This window comes from Stegostoma tigrinum, chromosome 7 (genome assembly GCF_030684315.1).
Source record: "Stegostoma tigrinum isolate sSteTig4 chromosome 7, sSteTig4.hap1, whole genome shotgun sequence".
Taxonomy (NCBI): domain Eukaryota; kingdom Metazoa; phylum Chordata; class Chondrichthyes; order Orectolobiformes; family Stegostomatidae; genus Stegostoma; species Stegostoma tigrinum.
Genome location: NC_081360.1, coordinates 70,821,270 through 70,843,908, shown reverse-complemented (window position 1 = coordinate 70,843,908; position 22,639 = coordinate 70,821,270). Strand labels below are relative to the sequence as shown.

Genomic DNA, 22,639 nt, shown 5'->3' with positions numbered 1-22,639 from the left:
GCTTTTGAGCTGTACTTTATCAGATGTCTTCTTAAAGTTCAGATATACTATGTCTAAAAGAGCCCCATTATCCATTTTGGTTGTTACATCGTTGAACAACTGTAGCAAATTAATCCAACATGATTTAACTTTATAAAACCATGCTGGCTCTGCTGGATTGCAGCTTGACTTTCCAAATGTCCCATTACAACTTCATTAATTAGGGATTCCAACAATTTCCCAACAACAGAAGTTGAAGTGACTGGTCTAGAGTTTCCTATTTTCTGCTCCCTCTTTTTGAGTAAGGACATTAGCATTTTTTCAAACCACCAGAATCTTTCCAGAATCCAGAGAATTTTGCACCCATCATTACTGCTGCCACTTCCTTTAAAACATGAGGATGTAGGCCATCAGGCCCTGGGACTTATCTGCCTTTAATCGCAGTAGTTTGCTTAGTATATTTTCCCTAGTGATAGCAATTGCTGTTTTTTTTAAAAAAAACGTCCTCCCTTTATAATCGCTGCAAAACCTATTACTACTGGGATGAAAAAACAATGGTTTATCCTTCGATTTTTAATGTAGTGCATTATAACAGGTACTAACCACAAAGCAGAAGAAAAAGCTGATTTTTGCTACTTGTGATACTGTTAATTTGCCAACAGATTTCAGCACTGCTTCATGGTCCTTTGCTGCTGGATAGGACATCCGTGAGAGTTTTGCTTCAAACGCATGATGAGCAGGAAGTTGCCGCACCTCCATTATGTTACTGAATCTAACGCGTGTTTTTTTTAAAGCTACAAAAAAGGGTAATTTTAAATAAAATCTTTAGATAAACAAAGTTACATCAGCCTAAACAGGAGGATGCAAAATATCCTGGGTAAACATGTTCAGAAAGGTCATACACAATCAAAATTATTACAGTTCTGCAATAATTATATTAGTACTATTAGCTTGCTATTGATGATCAAAGCAAGTAGAAATAATCTGTTGATCCTGTGTGTTGCTATGATTTTAAGAACCTTTCTTTTAGGCAAGGTTAGTTACTGCCTTATTATGTATCTTGTGACAAGTATGTTAAAATAAAACAACATTTCCTATTTAAAAATGATCTAATTTCAAGTAACAACAGTGATTAAGTTAGCTAAAATTCATTGAGCATTTAGAACAGACATTGAACTGATTTAACAACAATGGACAGATAAACATTGGCTTCTCAATGCAAAATGCATTAAGTTGTTTAGGGTACCTCTAAAAATGTTATGATGACATAATGTTTACTTGAAAGAAAGCAGAAACACCAAAGTATGTTCAAAACATTAATCACCATCTGATTAAAGATCTGAAGATCAATTTCTTTTTGTCAGATGGAGATTATGTAGGTGTTACCGCTCCAATAAAAGAGACCTTTTTATATTGAGATTCTGTATACTCATTATGCTGAAAATTGCCACAAAACATGAAAAGTCAGAATAATAAAGATCCTCCAGGAGGTGAATTAACTCACTGAGTCCACATCTGTCGCTGTCTGACAGCCCTATGTTGTCTAAACACAAAAGGTGTCATCACAGATCCTTTAGCCGTATTAAAACAAAACTCATACTGCACAAATTTTTGAAAATCATTTGTGAAAAGGTGTCGTATGTTTTAGACAGAACACTCAAGTCTAATTGGTCCAAGGGCACATGATGTAGACTGTTTCTAACATATCAGCAATTTCAAGAGGCTCCATGAGGAAAATAAAGATTTTCCTATTATAACAATTTAATTTTTAGATAATATTATTGTTACCCAGATGTGAATAAGTTGCAATGCCAAAATATTTAGTCTACTTGTTGGTAACATGCAACTCTAACTTAATTCCATGAAGTAACCAAGTCAGCAAATAGGTCAAGGTTATGGGAACTCTTGGTTAACACTGCAAATGTATTTTAAAAATTGTGGCAGGCTCTTAGATCTCAACTGAAGACAACAAATTCAGGAGATCACAGCAGGTCAGACAGCATCCATGGAGAGAAAGCAAGCTAACATTTCGAGACTAGTTGGGTCTGATGAAGAGTCATCTAAACTTGAAACGTTAGCTTGCTCTCTCTCCACTCATGCTATCTGACCTGCTGTGATCGCCAGCATTTGTTGTTTTTGGTACAGATTCCAGCATCTGCAGTAATTTCCGCTTAGACCTCAATATTTAGACAATCAAAAATCATGGACAATGTACAAAACCGATAGCTGAGCAAAGCAATGCCCTTCTGGATTTTTGTTCTGCTTAGAGCAAGAAGGAGAACACTAAACCAAAATGCTACCATCTCAGCAGCTCAAGACTTATTGTGGTTTTATCATTACCTTTTTAGCAAAACCATTTCTGGAAGCACTGATGGAGACCTTGTTATTGCTGAGAGTTTGTGTAAAAGTACAATTTAAGAATAATTCTTTACATCCAATCATCTGAAGATTACACAAGAGTAAGTTAATTCATTGGGTACAGATATAACACCTTTAAAGTCATAAAATGTTCAAAGACATTTCACAGAAGGGAAATCTAACAAAAACTGACACTTAATTAAAGATGGAGATATTAAAATTGGTGACTGAAAACTTTGTGAAATGAGACATTTTAATGAGGACCACTTCAAGGATCAGGGAAACAATTTCAGATATTTAGTGTCTAAATGGTTGAAGATAAAACCAGATGGGTATCTCCAAGAAGCTAGAGTTAGAGAAACTGAATTTCTGAAGTTTTGCAAGCTAACAAAGTGGCGTTGAAGTAGGGAGGGCAAAACAATGGATGGAGTCAAAGAGAAAGATGAGAATTTTCAAACTGGTTGACTGTGATTTAATGCATGCCAGAGTGTATTGGAGTCTTGAGTCAATGGAACTGGGAAAAACCTTTAACAAGATAACAAGATAATCTAGTCCTTATATTGGCCTGAATTTCACAATGTAAATTAGGTATTTCAAGTTAAAACCTACCTGTGTTATTATCGTTACTATTTTTTTCATTGCCTGAATCATGAAATTTTACTGGGATGTACAGTGGTTCACTCTGTAAAATACATTAGAAATTCATTTCTAGTGACAAGATAAACAATATAACAGTAAATAGCAATAATAGTTTTAGAAATGGATCTGCATACATTATTTTAAAGCAAAATAATGTAGATGAAATAAAAGCAGAAATGCTATAAATACCCAGCATATTTGGCATAATCTTTTGATAGTGCCTAGAGTAAGGTTCGATGGCTTTTCTTAAAATTAATTATATTATCCTTTCTTCAGCAATGAGTTTTAAAGAAAATATTGTTGCGCAGTTGAACATTTCTTTTTCATATTAAGAATTAGGAGTAGAGTTTTTGTTTTGCGTGTCATCAGCAGTCTGGGTAAAAATTCTACTGGATCTTGGAAATGAACATGCAGTTCACGCACTAGCTTAAAATCACCTGCCTAACGTCATGGGCAAAAATCTTCCAGAAACTATTGCAATTAGGTAATGTAATAGGATGTAATATTGTTTTTCTTTCCACACTGATGAAATTAAGTGGTTCAGGGCAGCAGCTCACCACTGCATTCTGAAGGGCAATAAATGCTAGCCCATCCAGCAATGCCCACGATCAATGCAGGGATGCTAAACAAAAATCACTGAAAATTTGACCCATTTCAGTAAGCAACTAGGCTCTAAACTGAAAGACTCAAAATATGTAAAGAAGTGTGTGCATATGCTCCTGCTACCAAAGAAAACTGCCAAACTCTCATCAGAACTAAACTTCTGACATATGAAGTGACCTTATAAATGGAAGGTTGTGGACAACACTGAATGCTTACCAAAGAATCATTTACACTCGTGTCTGTAGTACAAGTTGCAAGGTAGTTTTCAGCATCTGAAAACTTAAAATATTGAAAAATTTAACAAGGAAGCACCACGAAATAACATTGATAAAGCACCTCTACTAATATGGATACCAGAAAATTACACTTTCTTGTATAAGCATAATTCAGATAACACATTTACTGGAAGTTACAAATTATACAACCTTAGACATTTAAAGTCAGAAATCACACAACACCAGGTTATAGCCCAGATAACAAAGTGTGAAGCTGGATGAACACAGCAGGCCAAACAGCATCTTCTGTGCTCCTGAGGTGCTGCTTGGCCTGCTGTGTTCATCCAGCTTCACACCTTGTTATCTTGGATTCTCCAGCATCTGCAGTTCCCATTATCACCAGGTTATAGCCCAACAGGTTTATTTGAAAACACAAGCTTTTGGAGCTTCAGTCCTTCTTCAGGTTTTAGTGAAATGCTGGACTATAACCTGTGTCACATGATTTCTGACCTTATCAAATGCACACCAGCACCTCCACACTATTTAGGCATTCAAACAATATAAATTTGTCATAGAGTACACTGAAAATATATAATACCATAATGCAAGTAAATTATTATTCACAGGTCTGTATACAAAGTCAGTTGCACTTGATTTTTCCCATACTTAGGAGGACTACTTACCAATGCACCATGTCTTCTATTGGTACACTGTTCCCGCCAGGGCTTCCAAACAAGGAATCCAATGAGGTAAAGTACAAACATAGATGTTTTAGCAAACGTACTAAAGAATGGTTTCTCATATTTTTTAAACATATACTGGAAAGAAGAAAAGAATCAAAACTTACTAACGCAGTAAGTAATGCAAGTAAAGCAATAAGCAACAAGAATCATTTCTTTCTCAAGCCACCATTCATAGATGCTACCAAAGGTATTGGATATAAATTATATTTCGGCTTTTACTTCATCTGCAGTAGTTTTCTTTGATATAATGTCTGCAGACCGTTTATAAAACTATCATTATTATATACTGTCATATACTATATCTTGTCATGAGAGATGAATTTCTAATTTATTTTGCAGAGTGTATATCCCAGTAAAATTTCATGATTCAGCCAATGAGGAAAGCAATGATGACAGTAACACAGATGGGTTTTGATTGGAGATCACTTCAACCATTTTATCTGTCACCCAAACCCTTGATTCCTATTTCTCCCAATTGCACACTATATAAAAATGCAGACTGTTTGAAGCAGCAAACTACATCACACACATTGAATAATCTATAAACACTTTACCCCAAACCCTTTCAATATCACAATACAATATGGCAAATCACTTATTACAAGTAATCATATGATGATCCTAAGCTTATAGTATCATATAAAATCAGTTATCTTCCTAATACTGACATATTAAAGCATAGACATAATGGAAAAAATGTAATCACAGTGAAGGGAAAAATAATATTAGGACATTATAGAGCCTTTCTAAAACTGTGAAAAATCTTAATATCATGGAAAAACTTACAGCTTTTCAAAACAAGGTTGCACAAATTTAAGATGGCCACTAATAGATCAAAAATATTTCTGAAGAACTTCTCTGCATTGAGCCATCAGATCATGGAAGGCATAGCCATAAGGAATGGTTGTAGAAAATGTACCTGTTCATCATTCAGGGAGCTTTGAGTCTAGCTACCCTAATCTTTCTCCTTTTTAGGGACTCTACTTTGATTACATTAGAGTTACCTCCTCTTTAAAGAGAGTTGATTATTATTTCTCCTGACATTCTTTGATATAAGTTCCATTCTCAACACAATGAAATTGCTCCTCCCCCAATTTTTTTTAAAACTCTAGAGTGCTTCTTGTCCTCCTCCCAAGCTAATCTAAATTTTGTAATACTAAAATCATGGTTTGTAAAAGATCCCCTCCTGGTACTTAACCTAACTCATTCTGAAAACTTGTTCAGCAATGCCTCCTTCCCTGTTGTGCTGTAAATACACTGATGAAGAAAATGCTCTTCAATGCACTTCAGATTCTGATCTTTCTTTGCCTCTGACAATTTTTGCCTTCCAAACAATATTACGATCATAGCTTAGTTTAATTAAAATCAAAATGAAACAAGTATTCACAATGATCAAACGATTTGTCCTTCAAATTAACATAATAAAATAATATGCCAAAACTATTTGTTAATGCAGCGGCAATGCATCAGTATTTCTTAGTTATGATATTGAACTTCTGCAGGTATTTTAACAGCTTCCAGCTTCTTAGCATTAACCCATATTCTTTTCAACATAGTTATTCAACTCTGTATGTGTATCCACCACCTGGGCAGTCTCAGGGCTCTCTATTTGTTCCTTGAGCAGAAATCCCACTGGTACATTTCTCATGTGGATGAAATAACTTTCATGCTGAAAAAAACTCAGGTAACACCAGTTACTTCATCCAAAAGAATGGTTATAGGAGCGCATGTAGGTTTTAGCTGTGGCTGCATTTTGTGGAATATATGGATAGGTTTTTATTCAGATTCTACTAAAGTTTACTTACTCGCTTTTTTGCTGGTACATTTGAGTGCATTGGTGCTATTTATTGCTCTTGCTGAGTTAAAACATTTCATCAACTACATTTTGGACTGCCAACTTTTTGTTCACCTACACATGGAACCGTCTCTTGATTCTTCCCGTGCTCAGCTTCTCTGTCTCAATTGCTTTGAATAAACTGACCGACTCGTAAAATTGCCTGGACGACACATCCTTGCACCTTGCTTTGCAAAATGACTCTATTCCATTATTCCAGCATTTGTTCCAATATAAATGCCATTGTGCCTGTTCTGATGATGCTGAAGATCCTGCCAGCATTTTTGACATGTTTTGCTTTTTCCTCAACTGAGGACTCTTCTAGTAATCCTTGACAAGACCGTATCCATTCATTTCCTGCACTTCTGCTCACCTTCCCCCGAGAAACACAGGAACGGTTCCCCTTGCCCTCACTTTGCACATTATCAGCCTCCTCATCCAAAGCATAATCTCCACCAGCTCCAGCCTGGTTCCATTGCTGAACACATCTTCCCTTCACCCTAATATTCCAAAGGGACAGTTCCTTTGTGACATCTAGTCCACTCCTCTATCAGTCAATCACCTTCTGACTGCACCTTCCCATCCGAGTGCAGGAAACATTATACCTGCCCTTTTACACACTCCTGCCTCACTGTCTAAAACCCCAAATGCTGGTTCCAATTTCTTTCAATATTGTAAACTATCTTCATTGTTCATGAAGTGATATTCACGCAGGTGCTTGGTTTATAGAACACCTCCCTTCAGTTTGTCAGCATGATCCCAAGCTTGCAATTGCTTGTCTTTTTTCAGTCTCCACTAATCCAAACAACAGAACCTCGTCTCCCTATTAGACATTTTACAGCCTTCTGGACTTAAGCTTGCATTCAATAATTTCAGAACATAGCTTGTAAGAACTCATTTTTTTCTTCTTTTTAGTTATCACCTATTGCTAATGATTCTTTATTTTTATTTTGTTGCATCCTGACAGAGGTAAATCCATCTGACTCAGCCTTTGTTTTTTGTTACATTCGCATTAACTTCTGCCTTACATTTACATCTGTTGCCATTTGACATCACCTCTAATCCTTCGTAAAATTCCCTTTTGTGTTGAGGATTCATCTGGAGATAATTCTTACAGTTTATATTCAGAACTGTATACATATTTCTTTATTTAATCAACCTGTTCAGACATGTTACGAAACCTCCAGACAGGTGGGTCTGGCCTAGTGACAGGGACATTATCACTAAGCCACAAGACCCTTCCAAGTTCACATTTTCCAAAAGACAAACAGATTATTTTTATTTCTCACTCGAGGCAAAACTAGAGGGGAAGGACATAAAAGGGAGGTAAAGGGCAACTTTTTTCACACTGAGGGTGGTACGTGTATGGAATTTGCTGCCAGCAGAAGTGGTGGAGGCAAGGCTGGTACGATTACAACATTTAAAAGGCATCAGAATGGGTACATGAATAGGAAGGGTTCAGAAGCATATGGGCCAAATGTTGGTAAATAGACTAGATTTATATAGGATATCTGGTCGACATGGACGAATTGGACTGCAGGGTCTGTTTCCATGTTCTATATCTCTATGACTCCACGAGTACAGGAAACGTGCGCCTTAATAAATCATACATTCCAAAGAAGCATGGTAATGTAAATTAATGGTGGTAGTAAAAGCCAAAAGATTCTATAAATGATAGTCAATAAAATTTCGATAGTGTGAAATGGGTGTTTGAAAGAACTTTAGTTTGCTCGGTTCAATGTGTCCATGTATCTTTTACAACAAGCCTGCTTTAAAATAATGACATTAAGAAAACAAAGCTTCACAGAAGACAATATGCTACCACAGCAATACTCACCGAGGTAAGTTCAGAAGATACAACCCAGATAATATCAACAGCCAACAGAACAATAATTCCAAGGATCATACGTCGTCTCTGGGGCGAACTGCCCTGTGAGCTCATTCGATTCATGATAAACAACCACACCATTTGTAATCTATAGAAAAACCAGTCATATTACCAGACATAAACAGTGAATATTTAATTTTTCTGGCATTTATGAAACTCCCTAATTTCACTTCTGTTCGCTCCTCTTCTGTAGAATTTTGTCTCAAACTAGTCCCCCCCTTTTACTCTGCTGTGATCTATTTTAATGTTTAATTCATTCAAGGGTTGTAAGCATCACTCACTGAGCAAACATTTATTGTCCATTCTTTACTTCCCTCAAGAAGGTAGTGGTGAGTTGCCCTCTTGAACTGTTGCAGATCATTTGATGTAGCTACAGCCATAATTCCATTAGCAATGGAGTTCCAGGATTTTTGATCCAGCAACAAGTGATGGAAAGGTAATAGGTTTTCAAATAATGATGATTTGTCCCATGCATCTACTGCTTTTCTGGGGAGCAATAGTATGTGCTTAGAAAGCACAGTATAAAGGAGCATTGGTGAATATCTGCATCTTGAAGATGGTTGACACTGCTGCGACTGTATATTGCTAGTGAAGGGAATGAATAATTGTGGGTCTGATGCTATCAAGGAGGTTGCTTCATCCTGGATGGCATTAGGCTTCCTGACCGTGTTGGAGCTGCACTCACCCAGGCAAGTGAGGAGTATTTCATCACGCACTCCTGACTTGTCAAGACATTGTGGCCTGGGACTCAGGTGGTAAGTTACTCACTGCTGGATTCCTAGCGTTTTCCAATAAGCAGGATCTGTGCCATGTATTAAAGTCTCTCTCACCTCTGTAGTTGTTCCTAGCATGTTTTACAATTTTAGGTTCTGTACTACCAAGCAATGAACTATTGAATAGCGATCATAGTGTGATCAAGTATGATTCAACAGTTTTGCTTAAACAGTTCTGAAACTCTGAAACAGTTCTACAATTCTAAATCTAGCCAAGTCTGACTTTCATGAGATTATGTTGGGCACGCTCATAGTAAAATGGGTAAATCTGTTATTACATTAGATGACAAAGGCTGCTATTGATAAAAAAACAACTTAATGTGATCAAGAACTACTTTATAACAAAGTTAAGAGTTTCATTTGCAAATTAAATCTAAAGGGTCCTGGAACCAAGGAGAACACAAAAGTCACGTTAGATCCAGATTTCCAAATTGATTTGGTTATCAGCCTATTGATGTGTGCACATTTATGAAGTCCTACCAGAAAGAGACAAAAATCAAAGCTTTTCTTTGGCACTTTTGGACTAACATTCAAGAATCCCAAATTAGAATGGAAATATCAACTTTTCTACCACACGCAGAAGGTGTTAACAGTTGGACCTTGTTTAGCATAGAGAAGCTGCAGGAGTTACTGACTGTCATCCTAATTAGCTGGTTTAACTCAGATGAGGTAGGCAGGCTTTGGTCAGGATGTTGCCATGGTGAATGCAGCAGAATTAGTACTTCCCATAATCTTATCCTCAAATGACAATGTATGGACGAACTCCTCTTGTCTCCAAAGAACATGGTGTTACATGTGCGTAAATAAAGTTTCCCAGCTTGCACAAATATTAACAATCAGTGTTTAGTGTTTGGTCATGCTGCCAACTTTAGAAATGGCATGTGGTAATTACAACCTATACCGTCAGCTCATAACTTCAGCATGTTCTAAAGGATATTTTATATCTAATTTGTTGTTGGCCACCATGAATCAACTGGCATAGCAGAAAAAAGTTCGTATTCATCACGTCTACAAGGAGGGGTTCTGCCACTACAGGGTTCAAAACTGTAGGTAAAAGTCAGCAAATCCGTTCAGTGCAGGTGGTCTGTGACAATACAGTGTGGAGCTGGAGGATCACAGAAGATCAGGCGGCATCATAAGAGCAAGAGAGTTGACGTTTCGGGCCTAGACCCTTCATCAGGACTGTGGAGAGGGAAGGGAGGTGAGAAATAAATAGAGGGATGAGGAGTGGGGCAGTTGAGGGTGGGGGGAGTGGGGGGGGGGGGGGGGGGTGAGGGGTGGTAGGTGGGATGCCGATAGGTGGATACAGGTAAGGGTAGTGCGGATTGATCAGTGGGAAGGGTGGAGCAGACAGGTCGGGAAGGCCTGACCTGCTGTGTTCCTCCAGCTCCACACTGCATCAACTCTGACTCCAGCATGTGCAGTCCTTTTGGGGTAAGAAGTACACACTTATATAAGCATTTTAAAACATTATATATAGCTGGAGTATTTTAAAAATATGAAATAGAATAAACTTATAGTGAATCTGTAAAATTTCTAAAATTTGTATTTGGTATCTAGGACACATCCCTGAAGTCTCCTATCTTTGAACTATCTGTCACACTTTCATGAATTCAGATAACAGCTGTCTTTAAAATTAACTGTGATCAGTTGATCAAATGGGCACTGATTAAATCAAAACAATCAAAAAGCATTTATCAGTTAAAGCTACAAATCCACAATCAAAAACAAACTCATAAAAATCAACAAAATGTCCAAAAAATAAACATTTGCATGACTATTTTAGTGCCCTCCAAAACTCACTTTGCAAAGATGAAATATCTGAAAAATACATTAGATGTCATGAACAAATAAGTTTCCACAAATTTATAATGTGTGATGTTAGTAAGTGGGGCAGGAGTGAGGAAGGAGAATGTATCTAAATAGGTAGCTCAACAGTGTGCATCAAAATTGAACAAAAGTATCTCCACAATCAAAATATCTACAATAAAATAAAGTCTCAGGATAAATTATACAAAACAAAAACAGACACTGCTGGAAAAAACTCTGCAGATCTGGCAGCATCTGTGGAGAAAAAGCAGAGTTAATGTTTCAAGTCCGTGCCCCTTCCTGAGAACATTTTAGATTAGATTAGATTAGATTCCCTACAATGTGGAAACAGGCCTTTTGGCCCAACAAGTCCACACCGCCCTTTGAAGCATCCCACCCAGACCCATCCCCCTAAAACCCACACACCCCTGAACACTACAGGCAATTTAGCACGGCCAATCCACCTAGCCTGCACATCTTTGGGCTGTGGGTGGAAACCGGGGCACCCGGAGGAAACCCACACAGACACGGGGAGAATGTGCAAACTCCACACAGACAGTCGCCCGAGGCTGGAATTGAACCTGGGTCCCTGAGGCTGCAGTGCTAACCACTGAGCCACCGTGTCGCCAGTGATCGTTTTTGTCCATTCTGAAGAAGGGTCACTGGACCCAAAATGTTAACTCTGCTTTCTCTTCACAGATACTGCCAAACCTGCCATGTTTTTCCAGCAATTTTGTTTTTGATTCTGATTTCCAACATCCATGCTTATTTTTTTGGTTATAATTTGAATGAATATGGTTTAATGTATATGGGATTGAAATTTTTTTTTCTTTATTCATTCACAGGATGAGGGTGTCACTGACTAGAGATTTATTGCCCATCCCTCATTGCCCAGAGGCAGTTAACAGTGGCAATGGATTCGTGGTCATCATTAGATTAATTCCAGGTATTTATTGAATTAAAATTCCACCATCTGCTGTGGCGGGATTTGAACCAGGGTCCCCAGAACACCAGAACATTGTCTGGTTCTTTGGATTAACAGTCCAGCAATAATACCACTAGGCCATCACCTCCCCCACATTGTAATCTTTGTTCAATGTGTTTTGCTGTTAAATGAGAAATGAATCACGGACTAGACATTTGAATCAAGGGGATTTGCCTTTAGGAGGGAGACCACTCAGAACCAAAGGAAATTATGTCAAAACAAAGGGCAACCATTTAGAATTGAGATGCAGAGGATTTTATTCACTCAGAGGGTAGTGCATCTTTGGAATTCTCTGCCACGGAGGGCTGTGAAAGTTTAATCATTGAGTTTATTCAAGAAAGAGATCAGCAGGTCTCAAGGTATCAATTATATCAAACGTAGTGTGAGAAAATTGCATGGAAGTAAATGATCAGCCCTAACCTAGTCAAATGTTGGAACAGGCTCAAGGGGCAAAATGGCTTAGCCTGATTCTACATTCTTACATTCTTCATGAAAAGGTTCAAAATCAAAGCAGAATGCCCCATTTCATATCAAAACAGATATTCCAACTTGTATCTCTTTAAGCACTTCCGAAGCAGCCTTCTGTACTCGTACTCAAAGGCATTACCTTGTGTTAGCAGAGGTTCTCATACCTAATGAGTAAGATAGATCCCCATTCAGTGGGCACATATATCTCTTGGTCTATATGCACCTATATTTATTTCAATTTAATGCTAAAATGATGCAAGTTGTAAATTTAGGTCTGTTTCTAGTTCAGTCTTCAGAATCAGAGGAGATTTCAATTGAACATCTTAATTGCCTTTAATTTCAGTACTGGAGTACAATTAAACAAATGACAACAGAAAAATAGTCAAAACAACTCTGAATGAGAATATTTGAAGGGTTTTGGGGAAAGGTCAAGGTAGGAAGATTTCGATACAGCTGTGTGAATATGATTTCTTCAAACGGAAAAAAAAATAATTCAGATGTACCTGAAGTACTTTTTTCACACAGCCAACTTCAAAGGTTCAAGTGAATTTATCTTATTCCTTCAGTCACTTTTCTTTTCCATGTCAAACTTTACTTGCATGTTACCTGTATCAGGTAGTTCAAACCAAGACTGTTAATAATATTGCAGAAATGATAATTCCAAATAAGAATGATGCAGTGATTGTAAACTATCTACCATAACATTTGAACAGCATCTGTATCAGGCAAGATTTCCTAGAACTAAGCCTATATGGGTCTGTGAATAGATCTTGTCCATATCTACTAACTGCACGTGGACTGCAGTGGGTCACGTTCTGAGCCAAATGGCTTCCTTCTGTGCTGGAAATGTCAATGAATCTACCGTGACTTTGAACTCTCAAACAGAATAAAGAAATTAATGATAAAATCTGTACTTTATCATTTAGATTATCTAATTGATAACTAGATAATTAATTAATAATTAGATATCAGTTAGATGATTAAAAATGAACTGTAGGGGCTTCCATGCTTAAAAAAACCGCTAATGGTGAAAATCAGAAACAAAAACAGAAATTCTTCTGAAGGAGGGCCACTGGATCTGAAAAGTTATTTCTGCTTTCTCTCCACAAATGCTGCCAGACTTGCTGAGTTTTTCCAAGTTTCTGTTTTTGCTGGCTTCCATTCTTTTTGGCCAAGGAAGCAACTTGAAGCCTCAAAGATCTGACCACATAATCCAAGCTCACATTTTAATACTGCATTGTCAAAGATGTTGTCATTTGGATGAAACATTAAAACAGCCTCTCCCTTGACTTAGATAAGAGCACATGAATCCCTGATACTAATTAAATAAAAACATGAGAGCTCTTCTAATGTCCCAGTCAACTTAAACTATAGTGAAAGAATTAAAAAGCAAAATTATGAACTGTGCTTTTGTGGGACTTTGGTATGTATGAAATGGCTTTCATAATCACTTACATAAAGCAGAGAATGGATTTTAAAAGTAACACAGAATTAAATCTAATGTGAGAATATGGGTAATTGATATTGAACTCTGTCGTAGCCCTCAACTGCAATTTTACTGTCAAAGTCAATAAATCCTGAAAAAGTGGATCATACCCTTTATCAATCTAGACCACTCAAAACTTTCGACTTGGAAGTTGTAATATACTTATGTAATAACTCTATATAATGAGAATTCTCTATTCATAAAATGCTTACTACTCACCTCAAGCCCCACCTCCATCTCCTACCCACCAACATCCCGCCTCCTCGACCTGTCCGACCTCCTTGGACTGAACTTTCCCCTTCCTAACTCCCCACCTACAGTCACCTTCACTGGCTCCAACCCCGCCCCTTTGACCTGTCTATCTCCTCTCCACCTATCTTCTCCTTTATCCATCTTCTATCTGCCTCCCCGTCTCTCCCTACGTATTTTAGAATCTCCTTCTCCTCCCCCATTTCTGAAGAAGGGTCTTGACCTGAAACGTCAGTTTTCCTGTTCCTGATGCTGCTTGGCCTGCAGTGCTCATCTAGCTCTACACCGTGTTATACCTTCCTAAACCTCTACCCCTTGCTAACCTTTTTCTCTCCATTGGAAATTTTGCTGGAAGTAACTATTTTCACACCTGCTTTAAGTGACATCAATTTTCACCTTTTAAAAAAATCACTTGAATATGTTATAAATTTTATGTAAAAACAAGTTGTTTTGTTGATAATTCCTGCATTGAGATTCCCAATATAAACTAACCTATTTCAACCTCATACTATATTGTTAAGCAATAAGTTGAAATAATAATAACACAACCATGCATGTTACATTTTGACTGTATTACTTATGGCAATTTAATGCTTTCATGATGCAACCAAGATTACATTCAGATTTCTGCAATGAGGATTGAAAATTCCAGCATTACTTGAAAAGGCCTAGGCAAGGTCATATTCAGCATGAGGTGAATAACATGTTTGCTTCCTTTGTGTAATTTGTATTATCAGAAGAATAGTGTAACAGAACAAAATCAATATTTGATTAACTTATACTGCAAAAGTTTTAAAATTAGGTGTCCCTTCACTACCTCCGTCCAGGAAGTCGCTCAACTAAAAGACAAAACTTAATTGTGCTGAGATAGTGGGAACTGCAGATGCTGGAGAATCTGAGATAACAAGGTGTAGAGCTGGATGAACACAGCAGGACAAGCAGCATCAGAGGAGCAGGAAGGTTCTAGACCCGAAACGTCAGCCTTCCTGCTCCCCTGATGCTGCTTGTCCTGTGTTCATCCAGCTCCACACTCTGTTATCTCACATAATTGTGCTATTGTGCTCTGTTCAGCACTCACCATCCAAGTATATCTTCAGTTTTCACTGCTCTTTGAAAATGATATAAATCCTACACTAAAACAGCAACTTTTCACCTTAGTAAGCTACAAATCAATGCAATGAAATGTCTCTGATCTACAAGCAATGTTATATTGTAGAAAACACTACAGCCAAACTTTGCACAGTACTGTCCCACAAACTTCAATGGCCATTCACATTGTTCCTGAGCACTGGCTTTGTGTAATACTAGTCAGGAAATTGACAAACTTCCCTACCTCTTCTTTAAATAATGCTTTGGAATTTTTTTGTTTACTCACTTGAGAAGGTAGACATTTAAATGTTTCATCTGAAGTACAGTTGCTCCAACTATGCAACTCTGCAGAGTGTTAAACTGAAGGTACAGTACCAACCTATATGCGACATTCAAAGTCAACCCGGTGAACACCTATTCGGCAAATATGAACCAGTAAGTATAGCAGCCTATTTCACAACGGAACGGATTTCCAAGCGATCAAAAAAATCGGGAATGAATGCACGACTCGGTGACCCAAGAAATACATGTCACAACTGACACATACAGTAAAAGGCCCTGACTGCCTCTAGTTGGCGAGATAACAAGGTGTAGAGCTGGATGAACACGGCAGGCCAAGTAGCATCAGCCTTCCTACTCCTCTGATGCTGCTTGGCCTGCTGTGTTCATCCAGGTCTACACCTGGTTATCTCGAATTCTCCAGCATCTGCAGTTTCTATCACCTCTGCCTCTAGTTAGCTTTGTGCTGAGTTTATGAGAGTTCAATGACTTCTTGACCAATGCATTAACCTTTGTTACAGTTGTCTCGTTTAATTCTAAAACAACATAGATATTGTCTTAATCGAGAACAATTTCAATTTCACCTCGCCTTAAGTAAGTATTGCATTGACATTTATGATAATAACAAGGGTCGCAGCAATATTTAACTCGATTAGTCAACACGGCGAATGCCAGCAGCGTGCGTCAACATATCCTGGTGCCTTGTGCTCGTTGACTACTGACTGGACCTAGACCTGGTGCTGGAACTTAACTGCCAACACGTCCTCCTCCCCGCACCCCGAGCATTTTGTACACAGTCACCAAGCCGCCCAAAACTGCTCGTTCAATAACACCACAATAATCACTGCCAAAAGACAATGAAACGTTGAAACTTACGCAGAGACGTAAATGAGAATATCACACATCAAAGGGGATAACCTAAGAAGCGAAATGTTGTAAACAAACCCCCCGTCATAGTTCCTGGTCAGATGACCGCAAAACATCGCCACTTACAACCCAGCGCAGACGCACGCTTCTCTGGGAATTGTAGTCCGCTCTTCCCAGTCAACAGAAGATTATTTGACTGGAGCTTCCTCCGCGAACAAACTACAAACCCCATGAAGCAGGCCAACGTAAACGTCACGTGACAAAGACACAGCGAGCGGGCAGGCGGCCTGCTCTCAGGCGCGGCGTACGTTCCATGACGTTTTAATGATTGACCGGAGTGCTACCTAATCCTCCAAAGGGTTTAGGGATCTCTGACCAATGAACAGCCTGCCGGAAGTGTGGGCCGTGCTGACCAATCAAATTGGGGAAGCTGAGCCGGATGGGCGGGCTTGACGGGTAAATGAGGCGCTGAAGGTTTCCGCCATTTTGATGTCAGTGCGGAAGTTGTAATTGTTGGGCACGGTCGACGGTTCCGCCTTTTCATGGTCAGGTAGCTGCCGGTGTATCGGCTCCCTTTTTTTTGTTTTTTTGTTTGGCCGCTTCGCCACGAGAAAGTTACCTCAAAATGGCAGGCAGATTACCGGCTTGTGTCGTGGACTGTGGCACAGGGTAAGCGGGCAGAGATCTGATTATGGGCCTGGAACTGGGTAGTGGACCCTCCCGAGCATCAGGGGTGTGATTCCTGGGTGTGGGGTCGGCCGTTTTCCGCATCCTTTCGATACACGCCCCGTGACAGGCAGAGGAATGCGAAATCCACGGCCTCCGAGAAGCCGGTAGTGGCTTTGACAACGGTCGGCGTGCGGCCGCCGCTCTGAGGGCTCGATTACGGCGCCCGGTCCCCGCCCTTCCGCTGGCACCTTCCCGTCCCAGGTGATGGGCTTCCCTTTCGGTGTAAGGCCAGCATTTTTCTGGCGCCTGCCGTCACCCAACAGACCCGTGTGAGGCGCGGCGCTGCTGTATTTTGTCCGCAAATAAGCATTTGTAAGAGTTGCCCCATCGGCGCAACGCCAAAAGTGAGCGGACACGGAGCAATTTCCTCGTTGTCAAAGCCTCTTCCTCCTTTCGTGCATAATTGCCTTATAAGGGATTTTTGTGGGGGTAAAGCGACTAGCGAGTTGATTCTGGGGACCCGAAAGCTTTTCTGTCATTGTCTCGGTTTAACTTTTTAAAAATAAGATTCCAGCGCCGACTGAGAAATGCCTGTTGCTTTTTTTTATAACGTTACAGACTTTTTTCAAAAGAGCAGTAGATATTTTCCCGTTGCACTTCTGCTTTTCCAACCAGTCTGTCTTTTGTAAGAAGTGTTTTGATGAAGCGCTGAGTTTTGCTATTAATATCAGACTGGAACATTTGTAGAGCTTTTTGAGCTGTAAATTCTAGTATATCTCCTGCCGGACATTGACGCTTGCTGTGCAGCCAAGAATAATGGATGTGTTTTTTTTAATATGTAGGCGTATTAATGTATTTTGCTTTGTGGATGAGTTGTTGTGCCTATACGAATGTGTCAAATGCCTCACTGACTTGCGGCAGCCGCGACTCGAATGCGTTGTTTGCAGTTGTTTCTTACTGATCTACAGTACAGTTGCGCGCCATTTGTCACAGAAAACATGCAGTAAGGTGCATGAGAGCAACAAAGCGTCAGAAGCTTTCTCATAGTGTTTTTAAATTCGAGGTAAATAAAGGATATATTAAAATTGGGTGAAATTCTTTGATTAAAGTATTGAAAATTATTTTTAAAAACTCTGATCATGAGTTTGCAAGATTTTGTTAATAGACTTGGCAGAAAAGTGTTTTAGTGAATTTTCATTGGGGCTATGCAGGTTTCAGTCCTGGGTTCCTTTCTTCCATTGTACGTGTCAATAGTTTTGACTGAACTGTAAGGAACGTGATTAAGATGTGTGCAGATGGTCATGTGATTGGCCATAAGAAAGATATAGACTACATAAGGTACCAATGTACTAGTCAAGGGAAAGGTGGCAATTGGAATTCAGTGCAGAGATGTGATGATGCATTGTGAAGATAGAAAAAGCAAGGTAATGTGCAATAGATTGAAAATTCTGAAAAATGTAGAGAACAGGATGAACTTTAGGGCCTGTACTTACAGATTCTTAAAGGGAGCAAGACAGGAAGTTAGCTCTGGGTACTTTATGTCTGGCACAGAGCAGATAGGAATAGGGAGGCTACGCTGGAATGGTATGAAACAATAGTTTGACCACAGTACTGTCTATAATTGCCATCACACTGGATACAAAAGCTTATGAGGATGTTGCTGCAAATAGAAAATTTCAGCCAAAAGGATAGATTTATTAAAACTGGTTTGCTTTCTTTTGAATAGAAGGACATTCAAAAGTGGAAGAAAAGGTCCTGTTCCAGAGAAAGATGGACAGCCAGATTTATGAAGTTTAAGATATTGGTAGAAAGAGTTTTGTTTGGTAATCCAGAGCAGAAAATCATTGCCTGAAAGGCTGGTAAAGATGGAAATATCCATTTTTAAATAAGACTTGTATGTGCACTTCAGATGCTGTAACCGACAAGGCTGTAAACCAAGACCTGGTAATTGTGATGTCGCAGGATTTTTCTTTCAGCCAGCAGTGACAAAATCTCCAGGCTGTTGTGCTGTGCATCTGTTTCCTTTGTGTTTGCCACTAAATCCTTATTGACACACTATTTGAAACAAAGTCTTCTGGACTCCGAGCTCTGTAATTTTCTTCGTGGAAGTTTGTGTTGTTAGCAAGACATCGTTTGTTGACCATTATTTGTTGCCTTTGAATAGATTTGCTGTCCAGGCAGTTTCAAAGGGCACTTAACAGTCAACCACGTTGCTGTGGTTTTAGATTTTCACCATCCATGTCAAATGATGATGGCAGATTTTCTTCCGTAAAGCTACAAGTTTTGACAATGATTATTAGGTTTTTAAACTCTCATTTCATTGGCATAAAATAATTAAAATGTCACTGCAGAGGGAATAGAACTCATGTCAGAACTTTAGCCTGGGACTCTGGTTTACTAGGCTAGTGATGTTATCCTAATGCCACTGCTACCTCAGATTATTGCGAAGCATCATTTCACAGAAAAGAACTCTTCTTAAATTGGTAATCTGAGTTGCCCAGAGGCTATATTTAAAGTGAGATGGAAAAATGCAAACTGCATTTGAAGCTGAATTGTATTGGCAGAGTACCATGGAAGCTTTCTTTGACACTTGATTCCAACTTTACATGACTTGGGAGTGTTGTGTTTGTGTTTGAACATACTGTTTCACACTTCAGTGAGTACAGTGCTCAATAGGAGAAAAGTTTGAGCATTATTTATACTTTGAACACCAATTTGTTTTGTATCAAAAATAATCTTGGGTCATTGTTGCTGGCATATTTTGCTTAGAGTTAGATCATTAAGATTGAGAAGCAATAATGACAGCTATCCGTCAACTTGAGAAGAACAAGTACTGTTGTATTTAAAATAAGGTCATTGAATGTAGCATGATGAAAATCCATGCCCCTTGAATGGATGACTATATCTATTATTCTTAGATCTTGTTTCTGTTAAATTTTACCCCTCATGTAATCAAATCCTTAACATTACTTAGTAAAATAAGTATGAACGTAATTTTAAATGCACACATGATTGGCTCATGCCTTATTTTTCACAGATCAAAAATACAAAAACCTTTGGATATTCAGAATAATTCCAATTTCATGCAAATCAATTAGTCTATTCAGTCGATGCATTGAAGTTTCAAATCTAATCAAATATGTATTGAAACACTTTGCATATTTATATATTTACATGACTGAAAAGTTAACAACTTATAAAGTATGTACACTGCAGTCGGTTGGTATATAGAGTCAGACAGAGATTGTACCTGATAAGACACTTACTCAGGTATATCTCATTTCTTTCTTTCAAGCATGCAGAAATACTCCATGTTGTATGCTACAGCATGTTAGTGAATGTAATTAGTTGTCATTGTTGAAAAATATTCACGGACCTGACAGGTAATGGAGATGTCAGTGATATGAAAAGTAACGGTGTAAGTCAGGCATGCTGTTATATGTTTGTGATGAGGTTTAGAAAGAAAATCCAAGCAAAAGTTTTCTGTAGGGGAGCCATGATGAACAATCTGTACACGTGAATAAATGCAAGACACTGCTGCATAGAAAAGCTTGGGATGGTAGATAATTACATTTAAAAATCTGACAAAATATTTCAATAGTATTCCTCAATGCAGTGGTGTACGTATTGAGAGGTAATTTTCAAGTTATCTTGAATCAGTGAATGCATATTTGAAAAGCATATTATGCCTCAATAGAATTTTATTTGAGAAGCGTTGTTAGTATGTTACTTGTGTAATTGTGCATATTTCCATATTTCCCTTGTATGTTTGTAAACCATAAGTGTTCAAATTATTTTTCATTGCACTTCAGGCATAACTTCCAGTATTGGTATTGCAGTTACGTTTTTAAAGATATTTATGGATGCCATTAGTAGCTTAAAGCTCAGCTTACGGGGGAAAAAACTCTTCAAAAAAGTTTTGTATTCAACTTCAAAAATGAACTGGATGGAGTAGTTTTTTAATGACCCCCAGCAGTTGTCCCATAGCCCTCGTGGTCAATCCTAAAGTGAGCTGTCATCAGCCTATTATTTGTATTAACGATCTGGATATGAATACAGAAGGTACAGTTAGTAAGCTTGCGGAAATCACCAAAACAGGTCATGTAGTGGACAGTGAAGAAGACGCCTCAGTACAATGAGACCTGAAACAGATGGGCCAGTGGGCTGAGGAGTGGTGGAAGAATTTTGATTTAGATTTTTAAAAAAGTTACATATTGGTGAGGCAAAACAGGGCAGGGCTTGCACAGCGAATGGTAGGCCCCTGGGGAGTTGTCATACAACAGACCTAGAGGTGCAGGTGCATAGTTCCTTGAAGGTGGGGTTGTAGGTAGATAATGAAGATTGTGTTTGGCACATTTCCTTTCATTGGTCAGAACATTAAGTGTAGGAGTTGGAACGTCATTTTGTGGCTGTACAGGATATTGGTGAGACCACATTTAGACTACTACATACTTTATACTCCCCCTTTAGGAAGAAGAATGTTGTTAAACTTGAGAGGGTGCAGAAAAGGGTTAAAAGGAGATAACAAGGTGTAGAGCCAGGTGAATTCAGCAGGCCAAGCAGGAAAGCTGACGTTTCGGTCCTAGACCACCCTCCAGAAATAGGTGAGGGAAAGGGGATTCTGAAATAAATAGGGAGAGAGGGAGAGGTGGATAGAAGATGGATAAAGGAGAAGATAGGTGGAGAGGAGACAGACCGGTCAGAGAGGCAGGGGTGGAGCCAGTAAAGGTGCGTGTAGGTAGGGAGTTACTGAAGGGATAGGTCAGCCCAGGGAGGACAGGCTGAGGCTAGTAGATAGGAGATACGGGTGGGGCTTGAGGTGGGAGGAAGGACAGGCTAGGGAGGCGGGGACAGACTGGGCTGGTTTTGGGATACGGTTGCGGGAGGGGAGATTTTGAAGCTTGTGAAGTCCACATTCATGCCATTGGCCTGCAGGGTTCCCACGTGGAATATGGTGCTGTTCCTGCAACCTTTGGGTGGCATCGTTGTGACACTGCAGGACACCCAGGATGGACATGTCTAAGGAATGGGAGGTGCAGTTGTTTGTTGCCAACTGCATCTGCGGTTCCTACTGGCTCTAGACTTAAAAGGATGTTGCCAGGATTGGAGGGTTTGAGTTATAGGTTGAGACTAAATAGGCTGGGGCTTTTTTTTCCCCTGAAGCTGAGGGGTGACCCTCAAGAGATTTATAAAATCACGAGGGGCATGGTAGCCAAGATCTCTTTCCCAGGGTTGGAGAATCCAAAGCTAGAGAGCATAGGTTTAAGGTGAGGGGAAAAATTTGGAAAGGAGTTGAGGGATAACTTTGTCACACAGAAGGTGATGCATGTGTGGAATGAGGTGCCAGGGGAAGAAGTAAAGGCAGGTAAGATTACAACATTTTGAAGGAGTCTGGCTGGGTACAGGAATAGTAGAGATTCAAGCCAAATGCTTGCAGATGGACCTAAGTCAGATTGGAATATCTTGTCGGCACAGACAAGTTTGACCAAAGGGTCTGTTTCTCTGCTGTATGTTTCTGACTCTGTAACTGGAATGCAAAAATATTTTAGGAAGTAAGGGCATAATTTTAAGATGGGGAGCAATATACGTAACAATTTTTGTGGAATTAAAAAGAACGACGCATCATACAGTAAAACTTGGTTTAGGACATTCAAAAATCGACAGGTAGTAAATGGTGCATATGACATTGTTGAATTTTCCCATTTG

At 39.0% G+C, this 22,639-nt stretch overlaps 2 protein-coding genes across 5 annotated transcripts in view; one reads left to right on the top strand and one right to left on the bottom strand.

Annotated features, from left to right (window-relative positions):
- The window catches only part of LOC125454397 (solute carrier family 35 member F5-like), a 104,587-nt gene extending 88,203 nt beyond the window's left edge, over window positions 1-16,384 (bottom strand). For 3 of the 4 annotated variants that reach the window (XR_007247984.2, XM_048535108.2, XM_048535109.2), the window contains exons 1-6: window positions 16,274-16,384; window positions 8,209-8,347; window positions 4,478-4,612; window positions 3,796-3,858; window positions 2,947-3,019; window positions 583-773 (exon numbers count right to left, since the gene is read on the bottom strand). Coding sequence is in view for 3 of the 4 variants with exons in the window: in XM_048535108.2 (XP_048391065.1) it covers window positions 583-773; window positions 2,947-3,019; window positions 3,796-3,858; window positions 4,478-4,612; window positions 8,209-8,347; window positions 16,274-16,380 (708 nt within the window). In the remaining variant the exon portion in view is untranslated. Of the gene's footprint in view, window positions 1-582; window positions 774-2,946; window positions 3,020-3,795; window positions 3,859-4,477; window positions 4,613-8,208; window positions 8,348-12,797; window positions 12,901-16,273 lie in introns of all 4 variants that reach the window. The other variant, XM_048535111.2, reaches the window with a different exon arrangement.
- Window positions 16,385-16,747: 363 nt separating this feature from the next.
- The window catches only part of actr3 (actin related protein 3), a 58,650-nt gene continuing 52,758 nt past the window's right edge, over window positions 16,748-22,639 (top strand). Inside the window, exon 1 of the mRNA XM_048534315.2 lies at window positions 16,748-16,933. Coding sequence (XP_048390272.1) covers window positions 16,890-16,933 — 44 coding nt within the window. The 5' untranslated portion in view covers window positions 16,748-16,889. The remainder of the gene's footprint in view (window positions 16,934-22,639) is intronic.